A 10,271-nucleotide genomic window follows, 5' to 3' on the forward strand; every position below is an offset into this window, starting at 1 on the left:
AGAAGGGCTGTTTTACACGAGAAGGGTGATTTTGGAAACCCAATCCAAAGCAAAGCTATCAGGACACAAACACCAGTGGTTCCACAAGGTGCAACAACTTCTCCACTTGCCCCACAGCCCCCACCCAGACTCTGCTGCTAAAGGAGCCAACACAAGGGACCTGTTGGTTTGTCACTCATCATTGTCCATCCCCCAGGGACTGACAGCACAAACCTGGGTCAATCTTTTGGGCAGGCCAACATTTCAGGCCACATAAAGCTAAATGAGCAACCTCTCAAACACTCCAATGGAATTATTTCTGTTTTTACAAAAGTGGGCAAACTCTAACCCCCAAAAATGAATGTAAATGCAGACTAATTGGGAGCACACAGATCTCTGAAATGAGACTAGAACAGGGAAAATGGATTCTTGAAAAGCTCATGCCAAGTCTTTTCTATTACAATAGCTTATATAGCAGCAGTAATAATGACCTTCACTAGACATTTCCTTGAGTACTAATGACCTGGGGTTAATGGCCCGAGGTGTAGTTTTATGCAGTCAACTATTGCAGCCAGCAATTAATTACCGGGAAATACAATGTGCTCTGACCACTACGGCTCAATTAGCCTCATCTTATTAAAAAATGAAGAATTTGTCAATCTTATTTACTGTGAAGGTGTCCTGGATTTTATTTTGGTATATTAGACTAAAAAACCCCTTGAACCTATATTAAGCCAAACATATGTTCTACAGCACTCCTCCATTAACTTTGTGCAAATTACAGGGAGCCAAAGCTGAGTGTCTTGCAGTACGAGGATTATCACAGCCTGCCCACAGACAGAAAAGTACTGTGGAGTAGGGCTCTGTGTGAATTCTGCTTCTGTGCTAGAGAAGCCTCCCTAAAAATAATTTTCATCTCCCTGTTGGTTGTAAATGGATTGAGAGAAGGGAGAACAGTGAGGGACACACTGCAGAGAACATCCCTTCATTGGCAAGAGGTGGTTCCCACACTCCAGTGTGTGCTGGAGTAAGGACAGGAAGGGGAATTTGCTTTTAGCAATTTTTGTGGTGCCCCAATATCCCTGCAACAGATTTACAAATATATTGGGGTAGATTATTTTTTACACCCAGGTTTGTGCTCTCCCAGCTTATGTTTATTCATTACATTTTATTGTTTCAGCAAGGCTTTTCTTTTGCAAAATGCCCTGAAAAGCAAGCACTGTGGGTTCAAGTACCCTTGTTGCTGGTCAGTTGTTTGTATTTCAGCACTATCACACTATCACTAGGTTTTTGGGGACCCAGAAAGCCAAGCACTAGAGCTAGCTCTAGGAGTTGCTGGCTTTAATTTGGGAATCACCAGCTTCAATCCCACAAAGGATGCAAAAAGCTGATCAGATTGTGCCTGTAGATCCAGGCCTCTAAATATGTTTCTGGCATTCACTGTGGCTTTTTTTTTCCATGAAATACAGGCACTCTGTGAGTGTCTTTGTGCCTGGGAGGCTTCTCAAGGAACAATGGTATCTCAGTGCCTTCCATCAAGACTTGGTCTAAGGCACTGCTGCTGGACAAGTGTGTGCTAACAGGGCTCTGAGCAGGACTCCTGATATGATGAGACCCTTCAAAATAGCAAGCAGAAACTTTGATCACATGCTTTGAGAGCTGCACTTTCAGGCCAGCACAAGAATTCATTTAAACAAGAAAATTCATATCTCTTGAAACAGATGATGGGTTCAGCTTGGTCTGATCCTCAGTGCCATTAAAACCTCTTTGTGAAATGGCTGATTTCAATGCACTCCTGCAAGTTCCTGTGCTTGCTGATAGCTAAAAGCAGAAAGAATTAAGAAACATGGGGGCAAAATGTATGTGTCTGTCTGGAGGAGCACAGGGAGGTGTTTACCCAAGGTTTGGCAGTGATGGCAAAGGTGGAAACACATTTCCTGCAACCTTTGGGGTGGTTTTGGAGAGCTGTGAACAGTGTGCTGGCTGGTGAAAGCCCAAACCTTCATCCAGTCTCTCTGAATGACACCCCCAAATGAGATTTTGGTGAGGGGTCATCCACCAACTGTGGTGGCTTTTGTTTTCAGCAAGACACACCACACAAAGCAGCCTTCACTGGTGCTGCCACCTGAGCACAGCAGCTTTGGGTGCCACATCACAAAAATCTGCATTTTCTGGGATGTGCTGAGGAAAGATCCACATGGGACTTCCGTACATCTCAGCCCTGATGTGCTAACCACATTAGCCTGTCAGCAGGCTGGATCATTGCCAGGCTGAGAAACTATGAGTACAGTAATTACAGAAGTATGACATTCGTAACCAGAAGGCGAAGAATGGGAAAAATTGCAATTTCCCAATGTCACAAGTCCTTCTCATGTATTAATAGCTATTCACAACCTTGCTTCTTTATTAGGGCAATTATAGCACTTTTAACATTTTATTTTAGTTTAGGGATATCAGTCAAGTTTTCCAATGCATTTATTTTTGAAAAGCCAAAGTGATATGATTCTTTTATATTTTGTCAAAAGGGGTTGACTTATTTAGAGATCTTTTTAACTTGCTAGCATGTTACTTTTCTTCTAATTGTAGAAATGTTCCAATTATAATGATCATTTACTCAAGTGCCTGCTAATTCTCTTCTACAAATAGCAATGCTCTATAGCATGGGGGGAAAAAAAATAAAATCAATGGCCAAATCTCTGATGAGATAATTTTATCAGCCATTCAGAATGAAAAGCTAGAATACAAAGCAAAAGCCATATACATAATAAAAAAAAGAAATAAACCAGTAATCCCTCTTACTCCCTTTCTAAGGTACAGTAATAAATGTGAGAATTGAGATGTGCAAACATTATGGTCGGTTTCTTTAATGGCATGCTCAAGCAAAGGGACAGGGAAAAGAAAATTGATGGCATGCACTAGAGCAGAATGGAAGGATAACAATTTTATAGCTGTGCAGCTCAGATGGCTAAAAGGTGACTTCCACCACAGGGAAGCCAAGAGTAATCCCAGGGAGTGTTTAATCTCATTTAGCTGAATTAAATCACTGTGTTTGAAGACTTACTGCAAGTTTACAAAGGCAAACAGTAAAGTTCAGAAATAATTCAGTGCTACAGGGGAAATTATCAACAAGAAATGGATAAATTCCCAGTCCACGGTAGCACGCAGCCACACGGCACCAAGCAGGAATTTGCTCCTCTCATCTCATCCTCTAAAAGAGCAACCAGCACAGCTCAGCTACTGCTGCTCGTGAAGCCCATTAGCAAATTACTGCCTGGCTGGAGCAAGGACAGAGGCAGGGAGGAAGGGAGATTCCTCCCCAGCGACCTCGCGGTGCCGTGGCACATCAGCATCTCCCGCCCAGACCTTCTGGCAAGGCCATGGATGGAGCCCAGGCACCTGCACGGTGGAAATATCTGTGAAAGTAGCACAGGCAGGGCTACATAATCACCTCCCCTTGCTGTGCAAGTGTCCCCACAGACCTCATTTTGGGCAGGAAGCTGAAGAGGGCCAGATGTCAGCGGCGCAGCGGGATGCTGGGGGAAGGATGCTGCTCATTGCCAAGCAGTGCTGCTCACACCCAGGGCAGTGTGTATCAGTCATGCACTGCTGACACGTCACCCTGCCTCAGCATCAGCTGGGATCAGCTGCATTAACCTCCCCAGCATGCCACAGAAAGCAGTGAGTGGGTTTTGTTCCTGTGGAAAGAGCATGCCAAGCATTGACCTTCCAGGGCAGCGTGGTCTGTGAGGAGGTTTGAGCGTCGAGGGCTTTTGCACACTGTCAACACAGAAATAATTCAAGCCTGAGATGAGAGAGGCAGCAAATGACCTCATCCTTCCACTGTAACCTTGCTGCTCCCAAAGGTTTTAATATGATCCTCCAAGCTGAGCTGTGCTGCTGCAATCTGAGGTTTGAGGGGGACAGATCACAGCTTTATAGAAGGAGGGGGCAGTCCTAGGTCTAAATGGGGTTGGAAGCTCTTTATCATTTTAGTTACCAATTTTGTCTTCACAAGGGCAGACTTCAGACATAAAACATAGCAGTTAAACATTTGAAATAATTTATGGAGTATCTGGAATGTTGTCAAGTCAAGAAGCCAACCAAGCAGAGCATGGCCCTCATAGGGTTTAGTAAGGATACAGTTAAATCTTGGAGTGTATTTTAAGAGCAATTCTGTAAAGTTCATGTCTACACTCCAGAAAAATTATCAGATCAAGGAGATTCACATTGTTTTGAGGACTCCAGTGTAGCTTTGCTTGAGGGATGGAAGGATGATTCAGAAGAGCCCTCTTTAAAAGAAGAACTGGTATCTCATTAGAAATCTGGGATTTTCAGTGGATGATGACACTTAGATGCCAATTATTTCTGATACAGTTTAGAAACAGAGCAGTTTTCACATCTTTCTGTTCAGCAGAACGAGGAAACACCAAGGTCAGCAGCCTCAACACTGCACTGGCCACACCATTTCTCCCTCTTCACCCTGGGCATTGTGAATACCACAGACTGAGTTAAAGCTCCAAATTCCCTGCTGACCTTTTTCTCTTTGAACTATAGAGATAACCAAGTCCCATGTAATGAAGGTCATTTACAAAATCTCACATGCATTCTATTCCAGCCTCAGCTTGGATGCAACTCAGACCCAAGATAATGAATTTCACCATATGAAAGCATCACACAGAAATTAATGATGCTCCTCCAAACACAAGCAGTTACCATTAATTTACAAGTGTGTTTATTTTCTAATCTTATATTGCTATTTCTTCAAGGAAAGTATTTGTCAGAGACGAGAAAGAGTAAAGCTAGATTATAAATAGGGAAAAACTTCATCTTGATGGAGAGGGTGAGAGCAGCTAGCTGAAGTTAGAAGCTGGAGCTTTACTGCAGAGACCTGTGCTTCTCTTCCCTACCATCTTAAGATCATTTTGGATTAATTGGTAAACAATAAGCTATAAATGTTGCTCATTGGAACCTCTGTTGTCACTTAACACAGATTAATTAGTGTTAGTGTTATGACCTAGAATAGTTTGAAAGTCAAGTCCCTAGGATGTATTTTCACGAGATGCAGTAATGCTGTCTCAGAAGACACCAGGTATTGTAACTTATTGTGCTGTTAAAATATGTGCAATCAATATGTCTGCAGCTTTAAAATTTTACAATATACTAATAAGATAGACATAAAACCCTATTGGTATCACTCCCACCAGTATTAATGATCTTAACACAGCAGGTGTTATCAGTCCTAACAAGACATGGTATTTGCTATTTCATGCTTAAATGCTCCCCTCTCTTGATTCAAGAAGCTGAGGAAGTTGTTTGAATGATTTGATAATGCTGCAGGCAGAGTCACTTTGGGCACAGCTCTGCCCAATTTCCTTCATGCTGAACCAAGCAACATCCCTCATCTCCTGTGATGTCTGGAGCAAGGTAGAGGCTGGAGTCCTGCAGACCAGGCACATTCCAGAGTCATTTGTAGTACAAGATATTTACCAGAGTGGACAAGTTACAGTTATATTTGCAGACTGCAGTCTTTATACAGAAACAATATCTTCTTTTAGGAATATATATGTTTAAGACTGCAAGTCTCCTTTCATTGAGCCTTTTCCCTGGTCTGGGAGACAAAAAAAAAAAAAAAATACCAGAGTATTGAAGTGGTTAGAAAACAATATAAATTGTTTAAAAATCCATTTAGATTAATTAATTATATAGCCTTTTTCTTTTTTTTTCCACTAAAGAGAAGTGAGATCTGTCTACCTAAGACTGCAGGTGTAATGAGATAATGGCTGCACAAAAAATGTGCAAGTGGGAGCTGCTCTGGCTGTGCCAACACCATGTCCTGGGTAGCATTTACTGGGCACAGGTGAGTCATGAGCTGTCAGCACAGCTGGCACCATGAAGTGCCACCTGGTCCCAGGAGAGCTCTCTGCTGGGACATACTGGTGCTAGATATCCATGCCTTATGAATGGTCCTTCTGTAGGAAAGAAACCCCATACCACAGAGATGTCCATCTTTCTTCATCGACCAGAAACGATTTTGGGATGAGCAAACTCCTGATTTGGATCACTCACTCAGTGCATCAAACTCCAGGAAAGACAACTAATGGCTCTGTACCTTGGTTTCTTTATTTGCAGCACAAAGTGCTCTGAGGTACCCCATTGAGAAGGAGATATTTTCAGACTATGATGCAGCACTGCCAAATGCTGCTGCTGATTATGTCTCACAAAAAGTGGATGGTTGGATGCACATTCTGCATCCTATTGCAGGGGAAATGCAGTACTGAAATACTTCTCAGTGCTAAAAGAAAACTCTCTCACTGGAGAATTCTCATTGAAGTATTAAAATCTACTTCTGTGGACTTCCCAAAGACATCTAATCTTTGAATCTCTGGAGGGTGGCAGTTTTAGAAGAGATGCCATTACAGCTGCTAATTGTGGGATGAATTATGCAAGAATTTATTATTGATTCAAGGGTAGGCTGCTCAGGCATGCAATCAAAGCCAAGGCAGAGCAGAGAGGAAAGGATGAGGTTTTTATAGTTAACATCCAAGCTGATTCAAAACCCAAGATAAACCCAAGGTAAAAGAAGCAGTTTGAAAAGTGGAGCATTTTCCATAGCAAATCACCGACCTTTATTACCAAACCATCCTGGAGCAGAGCCCACTGCTACAAGAACCCTTTCTGAACTCAGAAATACATCTCCACTCCCCAGCCATCCCCAGGGTCAAAGGCAGGACCCCCAACCCAGCCCAGCCTATCCATGTGGGTCTGTGCCCAAGGTGGAGACCCAAGGAATCCTGGTTAGAGGTCAGAGCTGTAGGAACACCCAACACACCTAAAAATAAAAATGGGGACAAGGCCATGCAGCCACAGAAAGCCACATTTTAGAAGAGAAAATTTGCTGACAGCTTGGCACTGCATTGAAGTTTGACAAGGTCTGTTCAAGGAGTACAGAGATTGAAAAAATGAGAGGTTTAACTTGAGAATTCAGAGGGTAGTGAAACTAAAAGCATAGAGAGCACAAACAATGACACAGGGGTTACAGACACTCATCAATTTATATTTGAAAGAGAAATTAGAAAGAGGTCGTTTAAAAAGCCAGGAAGGCCGGAGGTAAGCAAGGGGAAATAAAACGAGCTTGCACAGCAAGTCAGTCACTGACAAATATAAAACAAACCATGCAGAGGTTTAATAGCGTGTTTAGCATTTTGAGTAATGGACATAAAATTTGCTTTTCTCAACTTGACCTTTGTTAACAACCATAGGCACTGCAGGGCTCTTATCCTGCAGCATTGCCTTTACTAAACTCATCATGTCTCTGAGTGCTAGAGACCATTTCCTAATGCAATCAGAAGAGAGATCAGCAGTAATGACAATAATTATATAAATATGTATATAATGCTTATGTATCTATGCGTTCTCACGCACACGTGCACACACACATGCCACTTATAACAACTCTCCAGGGAAAATGTTACAGTGACATTTAGGTAGAAAAACGTCCAGCAGAGATCTTACACTAAAATCATCTCTGATGCTGCTGTACAGAAAATGGTAACAGAAGTACCAGAGAGGGAAAAAAATACAATCAGTAAAGCTAAGCAACTCTCTAATACCCGACCAAAAGGGTTTATTTTAATTGCAGCAGGACACTGGCATGTTTCTAGAGTCAGCCACGTGTTCTGCGAAATAATCTTCTTTAAAATATTATAAATATGCAGAACTTTCAGAAGTAGGTCAGTGGCTCAACATGTTGTAGCAAACAGCTCGGATAAACACCAGTCATTACCCGGTGGTCTGCAGTCAGGAGGGGATCTGACACACTCTGCAGCAAGTGGAATGGGGATTCACTGCACTGAGGGACCGTTCCCCAAGTGACAGCACAGCTGAGCCTGGCCACAGATAACAACATGCCTCCCAACCAGCACAGAAATCAAGCTGTCCCTCTCATCTTTTAAGTTGTCTCACAATCAGCAAGGGCAAAAGCAGGAGGACGTGAGAATTCAATACACAGATTTAATGAACAAACTGAAATCTGCTGCCCAGGACAAACCCCGAACAGGAGTGCCAGCTCTGCCGGACAGGTGACTTCAAAACCCTGCCTTGAGCATTGGTCCAGGTGTGCTAAAACCCATCGTGGGAGGAATGCCTCCATGCAAGCCCCAGATGAGCCTTTTGCAAAGTTCCCTGGGACCTGTAAAAGCCAAGCACCGGCTCACACAAAATCCTCCTGTGGATTTGGAGCCCTGGATCCATGCAGTGCAGCCCCCCTCGCCCACCCCCCTTTCCCAAATGGATTTCAGCAAGCACTTACCATCAGCAAGCTCAGAGCAGACTCGGGAGCACGCTGCACAGCCATCTCCTCTCTTCCTACATACAAATCCTCCCCACGACTTGGTCAGCCCTCGGCCCTCCGTCACAGCAAAGCATCCACAGAGCCCAGAGCTCACTGCAGGGAGAGAAACCCCAAATCAGGGTCGGAGAGCATTTGCAAGAGGAGGAGAGGATGGATGAGGGGGTGGGGAGGAGAGGAGGGAAGGAAATAACCTTCACAGCCAGGGAAAGAAGCTTAAGCTAGGCCAAATTTTACACTAGAGAGAAGAGGAAAATGAAACAGAGAGCCGGCTGGAGAAACAAGATATCGGGAACTGCAGGATATTTAAAGCTCAGGCGCACGCCACCACAGAAAGCAGCAGCAGCAGCACAGGACATGTATCAAACACCTACATGACAGGTCAGGTCCAAGCCATCCTCCCCCTGCCCCAGCTCACGGACTGTAATTAATTCTTCTTAATTGCCATGTTCCTTACTCCACCTAAATAAATCCTAGGTAGCACAGAAGTGCCGTGCCCCTGACTCTGCATCTTCCTCCCTGCCCTGGTGATGCTAGCGCAGAAACAACGTCAAATATCGCCACGTACCGCTTCCAACAGGGTCAAACCTCTTCTCTCTTCTGGCAAAGCCCTGCTTCGCCTGCTCGGGCGAGCAGACGCCTGCAGAACACAGACATGAGCAATGAGAGCAGCCAGAGCCAGGAAGCACCCGGTGCTCACTTGAGAGCAACAATTACCTTTATCATATTCCAGAGAGAGCTGGGTTACTCACTGACCCTTTTCACCTTATCCCCCACCCCCTCCCAAAGAAAGTCTCTTCCTCCTCCTCCCCTCCAAATGGACTCAGCTCCCCATGGAGCTAACACACTTCCCAGAAACATGTAATTACACAGGCTGTTGTGTTAGCGCTCTGATCACGCTGCCTGCACCGCATGGAGATGGCAGCCAGGCAGCCCCCCCTTCCCTTCCCATCCCTTCCATCCCTTCCATCCCTTCCCTTCCCTCCCTTCCCAGGGAAGGACGTGCTGCAATCCCCACACAGCTCGGGGGGCTAATCGGGGAAATGTGGCTGCTTAAGGCGCAGAGACAAATTAGCCCTGAAAATAAGCCCCTTGTTTAAATGTCAGGTGTAAATGGAAGATGGCTCTTGAAAGCCTTTAAAAATAAACAGAGCATCCTGGTAGGAAGGCCAGTCCTCTAAAGCAGGTGTGCCCTGACTGACCTGTCAGAACCCTGTTTTGTGGGGCTCAGAAGCCTCCTGGATTTCAGTGTGTCAGCTCTCATATCACCCCTCTGAAACAGCAGAATTTTGGTTTCATTTCCTAAAATGTTAGGCTCCATCTAATGACAATGTCTGTTCATCTTCCAGCTCCCACGTGCACACTCCCCTCCCTCCCCCCATGATTTTGGAACCCAATTAAAAGTTTCAGACAAATTCAGTTGGAGTTGAATTCTCTGACACATGTCATTCCTGCAACTTTTATAGAAATTGGCACCAGGATAGAAAAGAGAATCAAATTACCGTCTCCATGAAGGCAGCAGAAATCCTTCCCTGTGTTCTGGAAGTTACATCTGGCAGGTCAGCTCTGGCATGTACAGCTCTGGAGTACTTGTTTTGCTCAAACTCTCTTGATCACCTTTCACTATGTTTTAGCTAAGGGAACACATTTATCACCTGGGGGAAGGCAGACATTGCCCTAGGAATGTCATCCAGGACATCTGTGGCATAGCCATACCTCCCCTTTCCTATGGGGCATGTGGAAATAGGGAAACTTGGTTTGTTTCATTTAAATCCAGTGAAAGATCAATTAAATCCACTCCCCTTCCCTGTGTCACCAAGCCTGGGTGGTGATTACAAGGGTTTGCCTCTCCCAGAACATTTTCCACTAAAGGTGTGGGAGGGTGTGCCCAAAGGGATCACCTCTCAGAGGTGGTCTAAACTCACTCATGGACACACAAGAAGGC

The 10,271-nt window shown here is 44.4% G+C and overlaps 1 protein-coding gene across 3 annotated transcripts in view; it reads right to left on the reverse strand.

The window, feature by feature from the left end:
• FRMD4A (FERM domain containing 4A) overlaps window positions 1–9,109 on the reverse strand; it is a 357,007-nt gene extending 347,898 nt beyond the window's left edge. The window contains exons 1-3 of one of the 3 annotated variants that reach the window (XM_033057883.1): window positions 9,044–9,109; window positions 8,895–8,966; window positions 8,288–8,422 (exon numbers count right to left, since the gene is read on the reverse strand). In XM_033057883.1, coding sequence (XP_032913774.1) covers window positions 8,288–8,332 — 45 coding nt within the window. In that variant the 5' untranslated portion in view covers window positions 8,333–8,422; window positions 8,895–8,966; window positions 9,044–9,109. Of the gene's footprint in view, window positions 1–8,287; window positions 8,423–8,520; window positions 8,612–8,700; window positions 8,790–8,894; window positions 8,967–9,043 lie in introns of those variants that run through there. The other 2 variants (XM_033057884.1, XM_033057885.2) reach the window with 2 other exon arrangements.
• Between the last annotated feature and the right edge of the window lie 1,162 nt (window positions 9,110–10,271).

The sequence above is a fragment of the Catharus ustulatus genome, chromosome 4, assembly GCF_009819885.2.
Source record: "Catharus ustulatus isolate bCatUst1 chromosome 4, bCatUst1.pri.v2, whole genome shotgun sequence".
Lineage (NCBI taxonomy): Eukaryota > Metazoa > Chordata > Aves > Passeriformes > Turdidae > Catharus > Catharus ustulatus.